General features: G+C 55.8%; 6 protein-coding genes across 6 annotated transcripts; 3 read left to right on the forward strand and 3 right to left on the reverse strand.

Moving 5' to 3' along the window:
* Positions 1-177: 177 nt before the first annotated feature.
* Positions 178-6,274, reverse strand: BXZ73DRAFT_40145 (uncharacterized protein; the record flags this gene model as incomplete). The annotated part of the gene is made up of 7 exons (XM_048018514.1): positions 178-580; positions 637-1,356; positions 1,450-2,164; positions 2,356-5,051; positions 5,104-5,716; positions 5,774-5,963; positions 6,023-6,274. 7 exons carry the CDS (start codon positions 6,272-6,274, stop codon positions 178-180), a joined length of 5,589 nt encoding a protein of 1,862 aa, XP_047881844.1.
* A 929-nt stretch (positions 6,275-7,203) lies between these two features.
* BXZ73DRAFT_40610 (uncharacterized protein) lies at positions 7,204-9,331 on the reverse strand (the record flags this gene model as incomplete). Its single annotated transcript, XM_048018610.1, has 2 exons — positions 7,204-8,971; positions 9,033-9,331. The coding sequence occupies 2 exons, from the start codon at positions 9,329-9,331 to the stop codon at positions 7,204-7,206; spliced, it is 2,067 nt and encodes a 688-aa protein (XP_047881845.1).
* A 629-nt stretch (positions 9,332-9,960) lies between these two features.
* Positions 9,961-12,080, forward strand: BXZ73DRAFT_74085 (uncharacterized protein; the record flags this gene model as incomplete). Its single annotated transcript, XM_048021980.1, has 9 exons — positions 9,961-10,192; positions 10,589-10,809; positions 10,865-10,925; positions 10,987-11,051; positions 11,167-11,242; positions 11,525-11,668; positions 11,692-11,705; positions 11,743-11,763; positions 11,823-12,080. The coding sequence occupies 9 exons, from the start codon at positions 9,961-9,963 to the stop codon at positions 12,078-12,080; spliced, it is 1,092 nt and encodes a 363-aa protein (XP_047881846.1).
* A 1,056-nt stretch (positions 12,081-13,136) lies between these two features.
* BXZ73DRAFT_40203 (Not1 N-terminal domain, CCR4-Not complex component-domain-containing protein) lies at positions 13,137-16,099 on the forward strand (the record flags this gene model as incomplete). Its single annotated transcript, XM_048018532.1, has 11 exons — positions 13,137-13,158; positions 13,216-13,448; positions 13,630-14,016; positions 14,066-14,186; positions 14,234-14,344; positions 14,396-14,857; positions 14,921-14,964; positions 15,024-15,420; positions 15,507-15,594; positions 15,664-15,816; positions 15,895-16,099. The coding sequence occupies 11 exons, from the start codon at positions 13,137-13,139 to the stop codon at positions 16,097-16,099; spliced, it is 2,223 nt and encodes a 740-aa protein (XP_047881847.1).
* Positions 16,100-16,618: 519 nt separating this feature from the next.
* On the reverse strand, positions 16,619-17,476 carry BXZ73DRAFT_97088 (ClpS-like protein; the record flags this gene model as incomplete). The annotated part of the gene is made up of 6 exons (XM_048027249.1): positions 16,619-16,735; positions 16,814-16,930; positions 16,993-17,076; positions 17,142-17,301; positions 17,368-17,420; positions 17,471-17,476. The coding sequence occupies 6 exons, from the start codon at positions 17,474-17,476 to the stop codon at positions 16,619-16,621; spliced, it is 537 nt and encodes a 178-aa protein (XP_047881848.1).
* Positions 17,477-18,916: 1,440 nt separating this feature from the next.
* BXZ73DRAFT_97089 (uncharacterized protein) lies at positions 18,917-20,868 on the forward strand (the record flags this gene model as incomplete). Its single annotated transcript, XM_048027250.1, has 19 exons — positions 18,917-18,936; positions 18,990-19,028; positions 19,088-19,098; positions 19,149-19,216; positions 19,269-19,304; positions 19,369-19,387; positions 19,442-19,499; positions 19,554-19,581; positions 19,634-19,659; positions 19,719-19,779; positions 19,833-19,857; positions 19,912-19,939; positions 19,995-20,034; positions 20,100-20,225; positions 20,279-20,313; positions 20,363-20,448; positions 20,520-20,641; positions 20,701-20,775; positions 20,830-20,868. The coding sequence occupies 19 exons, from the start codon at positions 18,917-18,919 to the stop codon at positions 20,866-20,868; spliced, it is 942 nt and encodes a 313-aa protein (XP_047881849.1).
* Positions 20,869-20,923: the final 55 nt, after the last annotated feature.

A 20,923-nucleotide genomic window follows, 5' to 3' on the forward strand; every position in this document is an offset into this window, starting at 1 on the left:
GTACAAAGCAAACAACATCAAGGTCATTAAATACTAGGCCGAGTCAAGGGACCACGTACTGAGGTTTACCAATACTGAAGGCTATCCGTATATCAACGGTCCATGCCCGTAATGTACGAAACAATGTCATGATGCACAGCAAATACACGAAACTTTGAGACAGTGAGCATTACATTTTCATGGCCTCCACGCCGGCGCGGGGTGCGGGTGATGACGCGAAGGCGTACTCATAACAGAAGATGTTCCACTCCGCGTGGACCTAGTCGGCGTCTCGGGACGATAGGACGCGTTCTCCATGTCCGCCCGTCGCATAAATTGTAGTGCGGTAAGAGGCGATCCTGAGGATGGTGGTGTTTTGATCGTCTTGGGACTTGTGCCGCTGGGAGTGACCAAGGCAAAGGAAGGCAAGAAGGGCATCTTCGGCTCCGGCGTCTTGGGAGGTGACATCGACGACCCTCGGTTATCGACGGCCTGCGCGAGAGTGGAGGAGCTTATCCACCTCTCTTCTCGTTGTCCAATGTGGGGAGGGGAGAGCTCCGGCAACAGCCTGAAGGAGTCAGCGAAGTGATCTCTGATGAACCTATGGATGAAAACGAATTCAGTCACGCTTTCGATTTGGTCGCCGTGTGGACAAACCTTGAGAGCTCTTGCCACCCACCCCCAACTCGCACCATCACCGTCTGAGAACGTAGTATACGACAGAAACAGAGCTTGGGATCGGCATCGCCAATCCAGTACTTGCCACTCTGATCCTTCCAGGTGTCCGCGACGAGCTCGATCTTGATATCCACAGGTAGTTTATTCATGACATCGCCGACAGCGACATCAAGCTTGTTCTTCGGATTCGCGACATATGGTTTCCGAGCCGGTTTCGCAGCGGGGGTGCGTGTAGGAGGAGACCGAGTGGAAGCGGATCCGAAAGACATCCGTGGCGCACGACCCCACGATGAATGCGACGATGGTGGTCGAGGTAAATTGAGGCTTGATCTGCTGTGGGGAGCGTCTGAGACCACAGGCGACCCTGCATGGGCATTGGACTGGGTCCGAGGGCGTGATGGTGGAACTATGGGGAGAGCTCGCTTCAGGGAGATGGGGCTTTGCAACGAGGATGCACTTGATGTGACGCTGGTTGTGCGCTGTCGGGACGAGTACGTTGATCCCCAGAGTGACACTCCAGACATTGGTCCCGAGACGGAGCGACTTGACGAGGCCGCCGTCGACGATGCGATGGACAAGCGACTGGAGCTGCGAGGAGTGCTTGTGCCAGCAGACGGCCCAGACGCCGTACGACGAGCATTGGGAACTGGAGATGGGGGAGTAAGGAACTTTCCCGGCGACGCAGAGAGCTTAGAGAAGCTGTTCTTCTTGTCAACGCCGTGTCGTGGACGTGGGACATCTAGACTGGCGCGTATCTTGTGCTTGATCTCCTTAGGAGGTTGCGAAAGTGACTGAGTATGTGAATGGGAAGACGACATAGGAGTTGAATGAATAGCGGAGTTGCGACTGCTTCGACCAGAGCTGATGACGCTGGCAGGACGCGACTTGTTCCCGTTGATGAGATCGAGAGCCATTGCCTCGAGCTCAGTCCACGTTTGAAGAATACGTTCGTGTTCCTCTGGTATCCGTGGATCATCCTTGAGTGCTCGAGCAAGGGTCTTCATACGAGACAAAAAATCGCGGGTAAAGGACAGCCGTGAAGACAATTGTTCCTCGGGGGCTTGCGAGACATTAGCAGTAAAAGACGTCGACAGGGAACCGATTGGAGGGGAAGGATAGCTATCAATATGTTCGAGCAAATCGCTCAGAGCGTCGTCGCAATCCTTGAGGAGTGCCGCGAAGTCCGCAAGATTGTTGATTCTCGCCAGCGACTCCTTTGAGAGGTTGATCTCTTCGCGCAACGACCGGAGCTCTGCATCCACAACCGGCTCGTCGGGTAATGAGGCAGGTAAAAAGGCAACCTCCTTGCGCAACACGGAGAACGCCTTGCCCATAGACTTGCATGTGCTTTCGCTTGGAAGCTCGGCGTTGGATCGCGAGCTAGGCCGAGCCATTTCGTTGATACCCATGGAGCGTAGACGCTTGCGGAAAGCGAAGATACGGGAACCGAGCTCGCTCATTTCAGGACTGAGACCAGTGGAGGGCTGTCGAACTCCGAAGACGTCTGCTGTGAGGTGAGTACTGCGCGCGAGAGGTATGATATTGTACTGGGCTTACCCTCGCCATCGATTACCACCGAGCTACCCTCGTCGACAGTCTCAAGAGGGCTCTCGATAATAGTTGGATCTGCAGATCGCAGGATTGCCTCACTCCTTCTCTCTTCTTCCTCCCTCGCGGCTCGTTCAATCGCCCCCTGACGCTCGCGTTGTTCCCGTTCCTCGGCCTCCTGACGCTTGCGTCGTTCCTTCCCCTGTAACTCTTGCTCTTGCTTCTCCCGTTCCAGTCTCTTGAGCTCGAGTATTTCGCGTTCCTCCACAAGGGCCTTCTCGCGAGTCACGCGAGTCCGTTCCGCTTCTTCTGCCTTCTCACGTGCTAACCGGGCCCGTTCTTCCGCCTCAGCGTTCTCGCGAGCAAGACGTTGCCGCTCCTCCACTTCTTTCTTCTCGAGTGCAAGCCGTTCTCGCCCCTCCGCCTCAGCCCGCTCGCGCGCCAGCCGCTCCCGTTCTTCGGCCTCCATTTGTTCGTTCTTGATCCGCTCCATCTTCAGCCTCTCTTTCTCCAATCGTTCTTGTTCCAGCCTCTCCTCCTCCTCTCGCGCCCGCCGTTCCGCCGCCTCCTGCTCGCGCCGAGCACGCTCTTCTGCTTCCTGCTGGAACCGCTTCGCTCTCTCCTCAGCCTCGGCCTGCTCCTGCCTTGCCCTCTCAGCCGCCTCCTCCGCCTCCCTCCGCCCTCGCTCCTCCGCCTCCCTCTTCATACGGGCGAAGCGCTCCTGTCGTTCCCGCTCTTCAGCTTCCGCCCGCTCCTTATCCCTGCGTCGCCGTTCTTCCAGCTCTGCAACCTCGCGCTTGACTCGCTCCCTCTCCAGCTGGGCGAGTCGCTCGGCTTCGGCCGCCGCCGCCGCCTCGCGGGTCTTGAGGGCTGCGGCTTCGGCTTCCAGACGCTCCTGCTCCTCTCGTAGACGCGTCTCCTCGGCCAGTCTGAGCAGCTCGGCCTTCTGGGCGTCGAGGAGCTGCTGCTTGAGAGTCGCAACGGTCTTCTTCCATGAAACAGCCTGAGTCTCAGCGTGTTCCACCGCTCTCTGGCGAGCGGAGACGACAGCTTGCATGCTAGCGTCGGAAGGGCTGGTCGTTGCTCGGAGTATCTGGAGAGAGGCGCGCACGGGAGAGAAGGCCTGTTCGATTATATCTTCATGAGCCTTGGCCGTCTCTTCGAGCGCGCTTGAGAGCTCGGTCAGACGTTGCGTGGAGAGCCTCTCCTCCGAAGTGTTCAGGGATGCGCCCACGGCGGAGACGGCATCGCCGGCGTCGTTGAGCGCGGTTGTGAGAGGACCCAGTGCAATGTCCACACTGTGAGCCTTCTTGGCGAGCTGGAACTGCTCTGCCTTCACCTCGAGGGTCTTGATGGCGCCGGATAGCATCATGCTGTACGTGTTGGAATCTGTACGCACACCCTTGTCGAGGGCAGCGGGGTCAAATGGTAAACTCGGCTGGGCGGCTTGTTGGATGACGCTCAGGTTGAGCCCACCACCAAGGGACGGCTGGCGCTTACGCGGGCTGCGAAGATCGTTGGCGATGAACTTGACCTCGTCGACGAAGGGAACGCGGCTAGGCAGCTGATCGAGAAAAGCCTGAACGTCCGCCCTAGTGCTTGAGAGGTCGCCCGCGAGTCCTTCTTCTGTCTGAGGGATGTCCGAGTCTGGGAGAGTGCCATCCGAGACACTCTGGATGGCTTTGTCGTAGCTAAGCTTGAGATCCTCGATGCGCATCTGGAACATATGAACCTCGTCCCGGACTGCTCCCATCATGGTCGCCTGCTTCTGGACTGCTTCCCAGAACCGAGCAGTCTCACTTGTCGAGGTCAAGCAACCTTCGAGGGCTGACGAGGAATGGATGAGGTAGTCCCGAAGGCTGGGCTGAAGCGAAGGCGATATCGAAGCCAGCGGCACGGAGACCTCTTCCTTGGCACGCCTCCGAAGCTGAGATATATGTTCAAGGACTTCGGGCGGAGAAGTGAAAACAGAGGGTAGCATGGATGTAGGACTCTCGGGTGTTGGCGGCGCCTCGTGACGGACTTGCTGCCTCCACATTTGACGGGACATGGCGTCCAAGATTTCGCTCTTGACACCCTCTGTCTCCTGGAAGAGCGCGCCCATCGACGACCAAATCTTCCGCACTTGCGCGAGTGTCGATATATGTACAGAAACAACGTTTTTCGCCTTGGCGGCCTGGGTTTGACTGGTCTCAAGGGCGTCGATCGTAGCCTGAGAGTCCACTTTGAACTGAGCATCAATGCCTGGGAAGCCAAGATGGAGAAGCGCCACCCGGGCGCGCGAGAGTAGAGGTGTAGTGTCCTTGTCGGCTTGCTCCAGCTCTTGCACGATGGAAGGGAAGAGGGAAAGGAATGTAGAGTGTCGACTGCTGTCTAGGCATGCCTCCGAAGAAATGTCTGGTGTTAAACCGTCCCCAGATGTCGTCTTCACGCCATTCTCCAAACGGTCGACGATGGACGCGTATTTGTCTACGAGGTCGGAGGCCGCGTTGCACAGTCCTTCCACCTGCTTGACCGCCTCCAAGGATGCCCGATACTCTTTTGCGCACAGTTCAACCTTCTTAACTTGCTGCTGAGCTGCGGATAGCTCGGAAGAAAGTTGCTGGATCACGGTGGAGGTGTGGGTAGCTTGGTCGGGGAAATGAGGGTCATCGGGTTTGGGGAAGAGCGGTGATGATATAGGGTTGCCTCGGAGTAGTAGCCGTTTGCTCAGAACGCCCGCTCGAGACATGAAGCTCGCGTCTTGGCGTGCCGTAGGATGCCCCAACTTCGCCACCTCGATCTCCTCGAGAAGGTTTTGCGCGTCGGACTTATCCTTGAGCGTCTCTACATAGAACTCATCGGCTCTTGGGACAAGTCAGCAACAACGTACGTGTGGCCGATAGCTTCATAACTCACTTCTTCCACTGCATCACAATCTGCATGGCGAATTTGCTCACCGGCTCCATGGCCGCCACACCATCGTTTTCCAACTTGTCCTGTTCGTCAAGCATCTCGTCCGGCACAGGCTTGCGACTAGTGTCAATGAGCTTGTCGATCGCCTTTCCCGTAGGGATGATCTTCGAGTGCCGGAGAGATGATATCCGGCTCGCGAAGAGCGCCGCTTCCCTCGAGAGTGCCTCCATCAGTTTGTACCGCGCCCCACGAGAGTACCCTGGTATTGACGCGCGAGATGTTTCGGATTGTATGGACACGGTTGACCCACGTCTCTTGAGCACATGCTCGCCAGGAGATGCTTCGCGGAGTTCTTCCACTTCTTCTAGTTGGTCGTACACCGCCGGAGACCAACGGGCGCGATCCTTCAAGAAGTCTTTGAGATCGTTGAGAATGTTGTGGTACTCATTCCACGCGGCCACGCGGCGCTCCTCCCAAGACAGCCTAATTCCAAGCAGGTCCAAGCTATCCGAGCGGTCGCGAAGTAGATGGAGCAGCTTATCGAGCGCATATATAGTCGTGAGCGTGATCTCAATAAGGTCTGTGTCCGCCGGGGACAGGTTCCTTTGAGCAGCGGCTGCGGGAAGGCTTGAAATTAATCGACACGGCTGACAAAGGCCGGCCAGAGGCTCACCTTTCGTGAACCTTTTCAGCTTCTTAAGCTCCCCAGAGTCGAAGATCTCGGTCTCCTTCTCGATCTTATCGTGTTCCACAAGCCACTGTCGCAGCTGCTCGCGTGTAGGAAGCCCCGGGACCTCGGTTGCGGACTCGCGTACGGCATGCATCCCCACAAACACCTCTATGGCAGGCATTTGTTCCAAAAGCTAGCGTGGTGTCCGCAAGTTAAAGGACGCACGAGAGCCGCATGGGAACCGCCACGTACCTTTGTCTTCTCCTCTATCCACGCCTTCCTCTCGCTGAATGCCTGCAGCTCAATGACCTCATGCCACTCCAGCGCTTCTTCATCCTCAGCCTTCTCGGGTGCCTGCTCCCGTTCGAGGAGAACTTGATCGGCCACAGCAAGGAGGTCCTGAACGTCGCTGGAGAGAGGCGGGCTGGTAGGCGGGCTGGTAGGCGGGGCGTCGGCAGGGCTTTCCACTGCCCCCGAGGGAGCGTCAGTCGACCCTTCAGACATCTGTTGGGGATGTGCGGGTATGGTCGTGAGGAGTGTAAAAGATCGGCAAGAGACGTAGGGAACGGTCAGAGCATGCTGCGGAGGGCGTGGCCGAGGAGAGTATGTATTGGGTTGAGAGGCAGGTGGGCGGGGTGTGCAACGCGGTTGCTGCATGCGCCTCACTCCCCAGTGGCATATTATGACAACCGGCGCTTACGCGGCGTCCAACCCTGGTCGTGATGTCGCTGGAAATGAAGTTTTGAACATTGAACACCTGTGCTTGCCAGCATAAATGCATCACCGGCACCATTGGGTCACGCTGAGTCCGGCAGTACCGATGATTCGACATGGTGTCCAGTAAGTAATGCACATGTACTGATGAGCGCTTGAGCGCCTACACAGAGGGAGTAGATTGGGACCAACTCAGATGGAAGTTAATACCTCGCCGATAGCTATATTCGCATCAAACATTGATCATGAAACTCACGACCTCATACGACACAGAAACGTGCAGATTGCGCCCAGACGTGCAGCACGGTGGAAGCGGCTTCTAATCAAGAGCGAGGTAGTAAACGTCTCGTGCGACGTCGGATGTGTCGTTAGTGATGTCAAGACTCAAAAGTACAGAGCGTGGCAAGTACAAGGTGCTACATAGTGCACACAAACCTAGTTAGCTAGAGTCGGAGTCAAGAAATTACTCGAGAGTGAAACGAGCATATGGAACGGAGGAAACAGCGTAGGCTAATAAAATAAGTCTCAAGCAGAAACACTGGATAATGAGAGCGAAACGATGATGTGGAAAGACATGGAGTGTCACAACAAAACGAAGGGATTATGTATGTACATGCGCGAGATATATCGTAGAGATGTGTTCCGTGCCGTGAAGAACGGGCCAGAAATCGAAGTAAACGAGACTCACAGTCCATCCGCCTGTGTCTAACAGCGAAACTTCACTCCGCATACAGTACATGCCGATCCGTACTGTCCAACCACCCACGTAGATTGGCGTCGTTGTCCAACGGAATGAACTCATTGCTGAGGCTGTCACGATACCGGAGAGCCAGGACATCCCCACCGAGACGCGCTTGGACTTTGTCTACGAGCTGTGCGTGGGTTACCCTCGGGTGAACCCTGATGGCCACCAGGTCGTCCGACACGCGGTCGAAGATCTTGATCTTTAGGAACGCAGCTGTGGGGTTCGTAGCGGATATAGGAGGATTGTAAGCCGCGTTGGAGGCCGATCTGGAACGGCCCGAGGCAGACGTCGCAGCAGTTTGCACTGAGCCGTTTTGTGAGGAGCGCATTGATACTGGTGATGGGTCGTGTGAAGAAGCGAGTGATGACCGCGACGCCGCAGTGTTGGCCTCGTAAGGATCAATTTCTAGCGGTGTGTGGGAGCGACTGGGGGCGGGCGAGTGTGTGCGGGAGTAGGACTGAGAGACCTGTGGGGAGTGTGAACGAATTGGTAGTCCGTCGGATGGGCGTCGCAGAGAGGCTACTGATTCCGCACGGCCATGGCCATTGCGAGAGTGTGTGCGAAGCTCCTGCCCGTGGGTTTGACTGTAGTAGGATTCTCGTGCAGGGACCTCATCTTCGTACCGGGAAGCGTCGCTGAGGCGATTGTCTGCATGCTGAGAAACCCGAAGTTGCGACATCCGACCAACAGGGTCGGCCTGTGTAGGCTCCGGCTGTTGATCCTGTTGCGGCAGCCCGATAGTCTCAATCTCGCTCTTCCGAGCCTCAACATTCACTTCCCCATCTCCGGGCTTGAGGGAAAAGAACAAACGGACGAGCTTGTTCTCCACAATATAGCGAGCGTAGCTCTTGAGTGCGGCGAGCTTGTGGAGGTATTCATCAAGCTCCTCCCTGCGGCTGATAGTGATCTCGTTGTCGACAACATCCACGGGACCTGGCATGTAAGGGAGAACACGGGTGGAGGTATCCGGACGCCCTGCTTCATACGGGAAAGCTTCAAGCAGTTCGACCTGGAAGTCATAGAAGTCGTTGTATGAGCGGAAGAGAACCAGCTCCTTCGCCAATGGGAGGGGGTGCGACTGAGAGGAGGGGTACGGTTGGTAGACAGCTTGCACCCGGAACCAATATTCATCTGCCTCGTAATGGTATGACTTGACTTCCGCGTGAAGAAGTATTCCATCCGGCAACAGCTTCGGAGATGACGGACGGGGCGGGTCTTCTGGCTGTTCCGGCTGTGAGGGGAGAGGTGTAGCACCTTGAACCTGGATCGTCGGTTCTGGATCTGCTGAGGATTGTCGGAATGTTGCCGAACTTGGCGGGGCTGACAGTGGAGATATGCTGGCAACCTCGTCGAGAACGCCGAGAGAGATGCTGTTTGCCTTATAGTTCAAGACCGCCTTTTTCCATTCTTCAACTCGAGGCAGCTCTCCACTGTCAATGAGCGCGTTGAGGTCGGTCACGGCCTTGCCCGTGGCAGGGTCTCGGATTTCGACGAAGGAAACAGGAATGAGGCCTGGGCGGCCAAGGCGACCGATGGGTTTGGCCACGAACCATTCTCGGTTTGACTGAGCTACAACGGTGATCGGGTCGCCCGACTTGGCGTCAAGTTCGTCTGCACGCTCTGCCGTGAAGTCATGGAGGACAATGGCGTAGTACGTTTTGAGCTTGGGTGATGAGGGTGATGGCTTGGGGTTGAAGCTAGACAGACGGTCGGAAGGACTACTGGGCTTGGGCGAGCGAGGACTATCGCGCAGGCCGAATGAGCAGGATTCGCCACGGAAACGGCGCGGAACCGAAGACTCACGTAGCAGTACCCTTGGCGAACTCTTCGAATAGGTGAGAGGGGACAAGCCCTCTCGCTCCGGTCATGGGGTTGTGCGCTTCGTACCAGAGGCCCCCATTATCATGCAGGACATGGAAGAAATCGCCCTTCTCGAAGGAGAGCTCCTGGGGAGCGGTGGATTTATACACGCCAATTGCCCTGATAACCTTCTTAGGAGGTTGGATGGCGGTGGAAGGCTTGGAAAGAGCGGGGAGGGGGGCAGGGGTAGAGATGTGGTGGTGGTCCTTGTGGCCATTCAATGACTTGCGGAGGGTCTTCATAGCGATAAAAGGAGAGTGGGAGGGGGTCGTGAAAAGGCGTGAGGCGAAGGAGAGGACGAGAAGGGAGCCCGTAGGGTGCATTATCTGGAACACGGACGGGAGCGGTCTTCGCATCCATACACGAACTTTCCCACGCATAGCGTCCAATTGTTGCCGACCGAATCTGGAGCATCACCCTCCCTGGACCCCGGCCAATCACTGCGCGCGTTCGCATCGGACCCTCATCTCTCGCTGCTGCTTCCGCCGTCGCCGTCGCCGCCGTCTCTCTTTCTCCCCGACACTCCAGACACTCTGCACCCAGGGACGAGCGCAATGGCCGCCGCCTGCGGTCGCGGACACATTCTGTCAACCCCCGCACTGACGTCAACCGCCCATCTCCATCACGCCCACCATTCCCGACACCAAGCCTGTGCTGATTACCACGCGCATGAACGACCTGAAGCGCTTGCCAGTGACTTTGGCCAAGGATGATCGTCCACCGTCTGTGATCCGAACTTTTGAGGTTGCCACGCCAATATTTGTGACTGGGTGCGACTGCGCTGCTTCGACCCCAGGAAACGGTGCACTCAACCTCAGCGACAGAAGCAGCATCTTCAACGGGCGAGTGAGTTTTCCACGATCTTCCAAATATGTCCGCGAAACCGTCGGTATCCCATGGTAACCCAGCTGTTACCCATCTGTTGGCAGTTATGTCCTGGACTCAGTGGAGCCGATCATGTAATTTTTGGCGAAATGATACCGGCAACGAGACCTGCAACCTGCTCACACCCTCAGAGTACAAAGATTCGCTCTGCCGGCTTTTGGACGAGTCCAACCAAGGCAATGGTGGCCGCCATGGCTATTTCGCGATGGTCTCCATGAGTGAGCATCGCCGACGAGGGTACAATTCTTTCCAGGGGTTTCTCCGTCTCTGTAACGTCTTAGAGCTGAGAGTAAGAGTCGTCAGTCGATTTATGGTCTCCATCCTCGCTCCCCACGCGTACCTTCCACCTCTCTCAGGCCTCGCTCATTATCTCACTCTGTCTTGCGCGAGACGCTTGTCAACTCAGCCTACTCGCTATGTCCCCGAGCAGGATGACCAAGGACAAGCCCTTCAAAAACACTGTCTTGCAAGCCTTGTGCGATCAGAGGCGACTGGCTCCTGGGTCCGGGAAGAAGAGGCCGACGAGCGCAACGGTCTACAAGCAGCTGCAGCAGGGGACTTAGGACAATTGCCGCGGGACTCGCGGGACTGACTGCTGATAACAATTCTGCGAGGAGCTAACCAACGCTATGTCACCTGGGTCAAAGATCCCAATGGCCACAAGACCACCAAAGCTTTCACCAGCCTAATCGCCACAGGGATCCCGGGCAAGGAGCACGGCTCGACGCGCAGCCAGACTTCGGCCATGCAGGGCTGGACAAACCTCACGGCGGGTTGGCTGAGGTGGGACAGGTGCGGTTCCATGGACCCCAAGGTGAAAACGTCGACGAGAAACGTAAGTCCTGGCTCCCTGCATCGGAGACCATCCGTGTTAAAGAGTTTTTTTGTAGTACATCCAGGGCGAGTTGCAGGATGAGCTGCAGCAGGAAGCGCGGACGGCGTTTCGCCCCCGTGCCTCACTTTATCCGTCTCGGCACTCAACTCTGGGAGAACGACTGGGCCACCCGTCCAGGCGGTCAGTTCGACCTCTGGGCCGAGCTTCAGCCCGATGTCCCCAACGTCCTTGCTTCGGCCCATGTGGGTGAGTATATCGAGTCGACAGCTCGTGCGGGATAGGGTCGGGAACTCCGCTATCGGTTATGTGTTTGGTTGCGAATCTAGTTCTGACCGAGTTTGAACAACCGACCTGCAGGACGTCAGCTCCAATATCTTATGGAACGAGTATGGCAACGCCGAGTTTGCTATGTGGGTCGTCAAGGACGCCAAAGGTAAGACCTCGATGTCTTGTAGACGGTGCGTCGTCTGATTCCAACGTGTCCCAACGACGCTAACGGCAACGGGAAAGACCTGAACACTCGCTGCACGAGAGTCTCGAGGGGCGACCGCTTTTCTGCAAACCCATCTCGCCATGTTTGTTGCCAAAGGCGCCTTTCTTAACTAACTACAAAACTATGGAGCAACTGCTCGCTCTCGAGCCGCCTGAGAAGAAAGAAATGTATCTACTGAGTTGGGAACCGGGGATGTACGACCTGCCAATCTATCAATGGAAGGACGGAAAGATCGAATCGGCCTCTACCAGTCGCTGCCGGCCAGGGAGATGCACGAGCTCGGGAACAGGCCCGACCTTGCCGTCCTCAACAAGCACCTCCTGGAGCTCTGGCTCTCTGGCAAGAGCTTAGATGAGAAGCATTTCGGTCAATAGCTCGCCGTGATGTAGGAACGTTAGCACGTGTGCGTCACGGCGTGCGAGTACTTCTGCGGCTTGCAGCTGAGAGTCTGGCAGGGACATGTAAGTACGAGGCCACCTGCGTGGCCCATTTTCGCTCACACGATGACGATACTGCGCAGTATCTTGACGCAGTGGGTATCGTGAAAGGCGTAGTGAAAGGCGAACTCGTACGCCTAACGGGCGCTGTGGCGGGGATCGCGGGCAACATGGTGGAGCTCACGGTGGGGAGTGCGGGGGATATTGCTGTGGGCGGTATGGGTTGCTCGCGGCGGGGACGCAGAGGAGATCACATGGGGCAGTACTTACAATCACGGACATCGCGGCGGGCGGCGCGGTGGGAATCGCAGGCGGCGTGGCGGGGACTGCAGGGAGCGTGAACGATATTATGGAAACTGTAGTGGGGAGTGTGGATGCTGCTGGTGAGAGAGCAGTGTGCATCGCAGATGTGGTCTGTACAGGAGAAGGTGAACATCGCGGGCGTCGGAGACATTGTAGTCGTAATCATGGGCATCATAGATGAAATCGTGGCTGAAGAGTTATTGTGCAGCATCGCAGATGCGGGTAGAGCGACTAACAAGGGATGGGGGACCGTCGTTATTGGAGATGGCAATTGGATGGCAATCGCGAATGGCAAACCCTGTGCTGGCGGGGATGACAGATCCTCGGACACCACAGATGAAGCGGCAGGTTGGAAACACAAAGGAAGGCTCAGAACATGGGGCATCGAATTTAGTTGTCGAGGAAGTAGGTGCAGTGAGCATAGATACAGCGGATACAGAGGCGATGTGAGTGGGATCGTCGACTGAAGGTGCCATACGCGGTGGTCGCGGCGCCTCGAGGCTCGCAATCGAGCCCGGAGGATTCCCACAACCTGGCTCGGAAAGGCGCTATATAAGTATGTATGCGCCTCAGACGATATTTCCTTGCCCCTCGGCTAAGTACTGAAGCTACATTCTTTCACTTTGTTCCCAGACCACTCCAGGCCGTTTTTACTGAGCATCATGGCCGACGTCTGTCCTCGTCTCCATGTACGCAACGTTTGCGCAAAGGCTGTTGACTTCATCGAATATGTACTTGTATCTCGTTCATCTCAGCTGCTTTGTTTTGAAAGTAACTTTTGAGTGGATTGTATTTGCTTGAGCGTGTAAGGAACGAGTTTGAGCCTGATCTCGGTTGGGCAAGGGCTTCTTCGTCTGTCGCAAGACAGGTTTGTCCGCATCTGCCAAACAATTGACGTTCACGGCAGCCATATGGGCACGAGCGAGGGAAAGAAACGCGCGTTCACCAAGTGGCAAGCGTTCACTATAGGAACTAGTATCACGTGATGGCCCCAAATTGGGGTCCTAATGGGTTGCATCGTCCCTTCCGTCCAGCGCCTTAAACTGTCGTCTGTACTCCTCTCCTGTCCATCCCTACCATTCCACACGAGCGATATGGCAGCAAGAAAGCTGCAAAGTATGTGTTCCATACTCTCCATGTGCTATACGAGCTTTTGAGCCGTATATCATCCAGGCGAAATCGACCGGACCTTGAAGAAGGTATCCGAGGGCGTCGAGCTCTTCGAGAGCATATACGAGAAGATGCAGGCGTCAACAAACCAGACACAGAAGGAGAAGCTGGAGACCGACTTGAAGACACAAATTAAGAAGCTTCAGCGGTTGCGGGACCAAATCAAGACATGGGTCGCAAGTAATGACATCAAGGACAAGTCTGCATTAATCGAGAACCGCAAGCTGATAGAGACGGTGAGTCCATTCAGTTACACGAAGGTGCACAAGACGAGGGGAGCGTCGTTGTGTCGTTCTTCGCGCGCAGGCATCGGGAAGCCGTTGCATTCTCCCTCGAACTCTCCCAAGTCGCTCGAGCTTGCTAATATGGTTCATGTCTTCCTCGGACCTTCCTGTTCTTGCGTCCACGCGAAAATAGCAAATGGAGAAGTTCAAGGCCTGCGAGAAGGAGATGAAGACCAAAGCCTTCTCGAAGGAGGGTCTCACTCAATCCGCTAAGCTCGACCCGAAACAACAAGAGAAGGTCGACACGATGTCGTGGGTGCAGAACATGATGGACGAGCTCATGGTCCAAGTGGAATCTGCAGAAGCGGAGATTGAGAACCTACAAGGCGGGGGTAAGAAGAAGAAGTCTGGGGGTTCAACGACGGAGCGGTTAGAGACGTTGGAAGGGCTCAATGAGCGACGAAAGTGGCACATCAGTCGGCTCGAGATCATCCTTCGACTGCTGGACAACGGTTCTCTGGCAACAGAGAGGGTCGTTGAACTTCAAGAAGACGTGAAGTACTTTGTCGAGAGCAATATGGTATGCATCTGTGATCTATACTCGCGGTTAGTACTAATACTAGACGAAGGAGGAAGACTTCGAGGAAGACTCGGGTGTTTACGACGAACTCAACCTTGATGAGGAGGAAGAGAAGTTCCGAATGCCCATCGACGAGAGCGAGAGCGAGGAGTCGGAAGAGGCGAGCGAAGGTATGTCGTACGTTTCTCTTTTGCGCTTCCCCTTCATTATCCACCAGATCTTCCGCTACGAACACCATCAAAGAAGCATGACGAGGAGAGCGTTGCAAGCAGTAACAAACGCGAAAGCCCTGTGCTGAAGAAGGCGACAGCGTCATTACAACAGAGGAGTAAGTTCCTGCCAGACAATTTCCCCGCCATCAGTGCTTATTGCTCCATAGAAACGTCAATAGCAGCAGAAATTACACCAAAACCACCACCTCATGCTAATTTCGCCCAGCAGTCAGTAGCAAGTATGGTCAAAGCCCCTGCACCACCGCGAAACGCGTCAGGGTATGCGAAAGTAGCAGCGGCGGCTGTGGCTCCTGCTGCGTCATCACAGACACAATCGTCGCAATCCGCAGCTCAGGCTACAGTCGTTCCACCTACACCATCTGCTTCGTCGACAACTGCGTCCAGTTCAATACCTCCAGACCAACGCTCTGCAATCGCCTCTTCACCGAGTCTGACGCATCCATCTGTCACGAGTCCGATGCTCTCATCTGCAGCGTCCGTGTCCCATCAGCCCGACGATTCATTGTACTCCGCTCATGGCTCGTCGCCCTCGCTCCTTGACGCGGTTCCCAGTTCGATCGATGGCCCCGTTACAACATCATCTCCTCAGCGTGCGGTGGCGCGGAAAGGTGGGTACCGCGGAAGGGGAATACCATATGGTGACTCTGGTCTGATTGTGACCATCATTTTAGCGTCGCTTTCCTCTCCCACATCACTGCAACCCCCAGGCATTCCAGTAAATTCTCACTTCTACCCAGCGTGGAATTTGTCCCTCACTGTTTTTGCCTTTTCCAGCCACCATCGCAACAGGAGTCTGCTTCTGCTTCACACACGAACGGGGTAGTATCCACGGCTTCCGCAGTCACGGCACGGGAACTCCCTACACCCTCTCCGCTCCCCACGCCTGCACACGCATTCCCTGGATCAAGTTCCGCTGCACCAGGTGTGTCGACCGGCGCATCACCTCTGCCACAATCCGTTCAGCAACAACCGCAACCGCCGCAATTCCCACCTGGTGTGTCTTTGAGCAGTACGCAAGCCACGAAGCTCGCACCTGGGGCGAATGCGACTGCTCGTCCACCATCGGTGGCGCCTTCACAACTGCCTACACAGATCCAGCCGCAGCGGGCGAATGCGTTCCCCGGCTCGTTGTCGGACCTGGTGATGTCATTCGAGAATGTGAAGCAGAAGGGTGCGTGTTTGATGCCTTCTGACTCGAGGCTCCTCTTTCACGGTGGCGTGGCATGTGCGCTAATCATCTTTGTCCTCCACGCATAGCGCCACATCGGATGTCGAACCTCGACCAGGTACACAAGCTCTTGCAAGGTAGCTACTCAAGCATGCCGCAGCCGCAAGACACCGAAAAGTGCGTGCAGCGTTCTGGCGTTGCCTTTAGCCTGCACATACTGATAATCAACGACCGCCTCTACCACAGGCCCAAGTACTATGTACCTCGCAACCCCGTACAGACGCCATCGTACTACCCGCAGTCGCCACACCCACTGCTCAACACCCCCGGCATTTTCTCGCAGCTCGACGTCGAGACGCTCTTTTACGTGTTCTACTACCACCCGGGCACGTACCAGCAGTGAGTTTCACACCCACGGCACGCTTTGTCACCCCCTTCCTTCACGCGTGTTCACCGCATGTCACCTTGCTGGTCTAGATATCTTGCTGCGAAAGAGCTTAAGCGCCAGTCGTGGCGTTTCCATGTCAAGTACCTCACGTGGTTCCAGCGACACTCAGAGCCGCAGGCGATCACTGAGGAGTACGAGCAGGGAGTGTACGTCTACTTCGACTGGGAAGGCTCATGGTGCCAGCGCAAGAAGAGCGATTTCCGCTTCGAGTACCGCTATCTCTCCGAGGACTAAGCGTGCTACGTTGCGCCCGTCCAACAACACTTCGGTCCGAGTCGATGCTAGGGTCTGGGACCACCTGCGAATGCTTTGCCCTGCTCGCTGTTATTTTTCATTTTCCCCCAGCCTTGAACCCCCATCCCCATCCCCACCCTTTAGTGCCTCTATCTCGGTGGAGAACTCGTGTGCCTTCGTGGCTGCCCAGCTCCCGATGAACGCTCGCTCTTGTGTCCAGAATCTTCCTGCCTCGTTACTCTATTACCCACTTTCCTTGTCTATCACATACTGTCTCTGTAGCCACCCGGGCTCTCAGCCCGCCTCTGTATATGAGCTGCTAGCACTCGATGTACTGCTGTTACGGACACAAGTAATCACTTGAACACCAGTATATCCTTGCAGTGTATGTCACGGTCGGCCACGCGTTCGGAAGAGAGTAGGCAGCAACAGTGCATGATTAGTGTAGGATGTACGATGAAAACATATACCCTTATGGTAGGTACTCTAGACAGCAAAGGTCGCAGGAGGACACGACCCTTACTCGAGCGTGACGGTCGCGCCCAGGTCCATGAACGTCTTTTTAAGCTTCTCCGCGTCCTCTTTCGACACGTTCTCCTTGAGCGTTTGCGGTAGTGACTCAACGAACTTCTTAGCCTAGGAAACGCATGATTGAGCCAGGAGCGGACGGCGGTGACATAGCTGGCAGCACACCAGCAAAGACGCGTCACATACCTCAATGAGCGTAAGGTTGGGAACCATAGCCTTGACCTCGCGAATAACCTTAGCCTTCGCAGCGGCGTCAAACGCCTCAAGCTTGACGTTGAAGGACGTCTTCTCCTTGGGCTTCTCCTGCACGTCGACGCATGGGTTTGACATTCGCAATATGGAGATAAGTAGAGAGCGTGACGCACCACCTCGACCTCCTCAGCGGGCGCTGCTGCGGGCGCGGCAGCCGCCGCCGCCGGCATGGCAATCTCCTGGATGTTGAGCCGTGACTGGGGACGCGAACGAGCGTACGTGATGTTCCGCGCTGAACAGGGGGAGTCACAAGGGGACGCACCTTGAGCAACGAGACGAGGTCCGCGGCCTGGAGGAGCGTGAGGCCGGAGATGTCGTCCACGATTTTGTTGAGCTTCGGGTCCGCCGGCGGAGGGGGCGTCGACGTGGACGCGGCGGCCTCCGTCGCGAGGCATCGTGAGGGACCCGCCAACGTGTGCGACCTGTGTGCGGGGACGAAAAGGCGCAAGTGAGCACGCGTAGAAACACAGGTGTTGGCATGGGCTGACCGTGTCGCGCGACATGAGCGAGAGATGGAGCGGAGAGCGGAAGAGTACCGAGTCTACGCAAGCGTCAGAAGAGAGCCATGCGCGCGTAACCTTCCACACTGACCGCCATGGGAGAAAGACCGAGGGAGGGAGAAGCGGGGAAGGGCGTTGACGAACACAGGAGAGTGAGCGAGAGCTGCCACCAGTGCCAGCGCTGGAAAAGTCCGGGAGCACGTGCCACGTGTGGGCTCGCTCGATCACATAGGCGCGTCGGCCCGTCCGAAACGCCCAGGGGCTAGTAATACTACCCCTGCTTGAAGACGAACACCTTCCCCTCCCAAGCAGTGAGCATCCCTAGGCCCAAACCATACTATCTTTCATCATTTGTAGAGAGTCGCTGGCGCGCTAAAGTCCCAGCGACCCGTCGTACGTGGTTCATAATTCGCGATTTTACATGGTGCTTATGCTCGTTCTTCAAGCTTCCGGTTGCTGAGCCGCAAAGTATTGAATGGAGTTGGTCAGCGTCCGCATTCCACGGCTGTATGCGCGACCCTGCCATATGCTCCCACCGTTGGCCCTTAGATCCTTAATCGTCTCCTCGAACACCCCTGCATACTAGTGAGGCTACGAGTCCAGCCCAGTGCGCAAGAATCGAAACCTGTTGAAGGGCCCTGGCGCATACCTATCGAGGGGCAGGTGTATGGGCGGACCGCCCGCTGTCAATACAGGTCATCAGCTAGAAAACACATTTCCTCTGCAGATGTGTTCCATTGAGGGATGCGCGTGGCTTCTCCGGTCTCTGCAGTTCGCCGCGTGCGCGTTGGAATGGCCCTGCCCCGAGGAACATTCTCCCAAGCTACTAACGGAGTCACCCAAGTTCTTTTTCACCTCTTCCGATGGCAAAGCTCGCCGCGGGCCGTCGTTCTGTGAGTAGAAGCAAGCTCTCGTGCATTTCCTTACCCGCTCACGCACACCATACTGATCAACGTCACCGCGCTCAGTTCTTCCGCGATTGTACTGTCGAGACCTCGGGCCCGTCTAGAAGACAATCGTGCGCAATGTCCAGGCAGGTTGGTCTGTTACCAAATCTAGTCGTTAACTGGAACATTCCAAGCTGCTCGTAGCTCGCCATGACAGCCTCTCGAAACGGTCGGCGGAACGCTCCTCCGCTTCTCCTTGCAAAGGGCCCCAGCACGCGGCAATCAAGCCAGAAATGCGTTTGCCACAAGCCTAGCGAAAGGCATGCATTGCCGACCTTTGCTCGTTTCCACCCTTCGGCCACTCTGGGTACAGCCCTCATTCGTCCAGCACACTCCCTTCTTGACGCTCGTTGTGCAGGGACCCGATGTCGCATTTCTCCCGGCGGAGCTCAACGCAGCAGTCTATTTCCCGCGTGACAGCATACTCCCCCCCCAACGCATAGCACGCGGCTTTCCTCAGGCAGCTTCGGTGGCTCGTGTGTCCTCTTGTGTGGCACCTGGCTCATTTGTACTTATAGCGCGGCCGAGGAAGCATCCTCCTCGGTACTCCACCCTCCACCCTCACATCCCTCGCTCTGCGTAGACTCGCTATGTCCGATCTTGATGCGACGTTAGTACCCAGTCATTGGTCTCTCGGTTTTCCTGAATTTGTTCCCATGTCAGCTTGGGGGCACTCTTCCTCGGAGTTTTCGTCTCAACCATGTGCGTATGGTCCTAAACAACACGTCAACGCCGCATTATTGACCAACGGTGTTGTTTAGCCTATGGGGCAGTGAGTCGAGCGTTGCCTATCGAGTGGATGTTCGAACTGACGTACAACAGTTTCTTGTTCGCAGTTGTATTACTACTATAACGGGTATCCCAACGACAGAGCTTACACCAAAGTAATGGTATGTTGCCAATGTCCCTCAGTATCCCTATTTCACGCTGACAGGAGCTCAGGTATTGGCGGTTTGGGCATCAGATACCGCCCACCAGGTAATGCTTCACATGTGAAACGTATCGGGGTATTAACCAGACCTGGGGCCTCCATTCTACGCAGGCTCTCGTTACCCATACTCGTAAGCCTTCCCTCCTTGACCGTTTTGTAACCCTCAACAATGTTCGTCCGTTAGTCTACACATATCTGATCACCGAATACGGGAATCCTACGGCTCTGTCATATATCACCAAGTGCGCCTTTTCTCACCACTCACGCCAGTTTTCGAAGCCAACGATTGTGACTAGAACTATTGTCGTTGAAGTTTTGTTCAATGTACGTTGTCAGAGTCTGCGCTCAAGCGAGATGCTCACAACGCTGTTCGCAGGGCATAACGGGCTTTTTGGTGCAGACGTGGGTGTTCGAATCTAGCATGATCTCTCAAGGCGGAAGACGGTTAATTTTTGGTCTAGGTTCTTTGTCGTGCGCGTGTGGAAGCTGAGCGACAAGAATAATTGTTTCGCTGCTCCCTTGGTGAGTTTATCATTGTTGATTCAATGTCAACGACCTCATGACGGTACCATCAGGGACTACTTGTGCTCGCAGAACTTGGTGCGCACGCGCGAGCTTAATGCGAGAAATATCTCTCATTAATAGATCTTCCAGTGTTTTCGATTGGTTACTTCTCCGAAGCGTTCGTTTTCCCTCGAGCTCTTCGTCATCCCATGCTTGACGTACTGGTTCATCAGGCTTTCATTGAGCACATACACGGAGCTGCCCCGAGTTCGGGTTGGTGCTGTTTTATTGACAGATATCAATATTGCCCACTTGCTCATGTCGGCTTGTTTTACCAGGCGCTCTCCATTTCCATGAATGTCTTCGCCGCGGCCGCAGATGTCTCCATTGCCGGGAGCCTCTGCTTCATGCTCAATCGTTCTCGTTCGGAATTCGTCAAGTCTAACACGCTCATCAACAAGCTGGTGCGCATGTCTCCATGAGTCGGCGTTTACAGTACATTTATGTTACTTTCAAGATCCTGTTTGCCGTCAATACTGGCTTGCTGACGAGGTACGTTCCGACTGTCGTCTTCGGTCTTTATGCTGAATATCGCACCCAGCGTGTGCGCGTGCATATCTCTGATCACGTACTTTACTCTGCCTTTGAGTTTTGTATACATTTGCTTCTATTTCCTCATGGGTCGTTGTGAGTCCCCTCTCCGACCCTTTCCTCGTGCTTTCTCCTCGTGCTTTCTAAGGCCCCATATCTGCTTCCAGTGTACGCGAATTCGCTACTAGCGACGCTAAACGCGCGCAACCGGCTTCGCAGTCATGCTGCGACCGACGGTTCGCTCTCCCTCCCTGATATGCAACCGTCCGCCAACCTGGCGCGTATCTCCGTAAGTCATCTGGCTTTGCTGGGCAGGGAACCCAATATCTCAAGGGCATATCCCTACAGCGCCATGGCGAAGGAATTGCCATCCGAATCGAGACCACCAATGAGAGTGACATCGCCCAGGATGCGGACACCAGCGTCGGTGGCCTCTTCTCGTTGTTCGAGCGTTCTCTGATCCTGACACTTGCCTAGTTCGACGGTGCTAGCCAGAAAGGGACCGCCGAGGTCTGACATGTGAGATGTAGGAAGGGCATTTGGTTGGTTAGTGGGCACAAGCCGCCGGCAG

The sequence above is a fragment of the Epithele typhae genome, assembly GCF_022376455.1.
Source record: "Epithele typhae strain CBS 203.58 chromosome Unknown BXZ73scaffold_4, whole genome shotgun sequence".
NCBI classification, from domain to species: Eukaryota; Fungi; Basidiomycota; class Agaricomycetes; order Polyporales; family Epitheliaceae; genus Epithele; species Epithele typhae.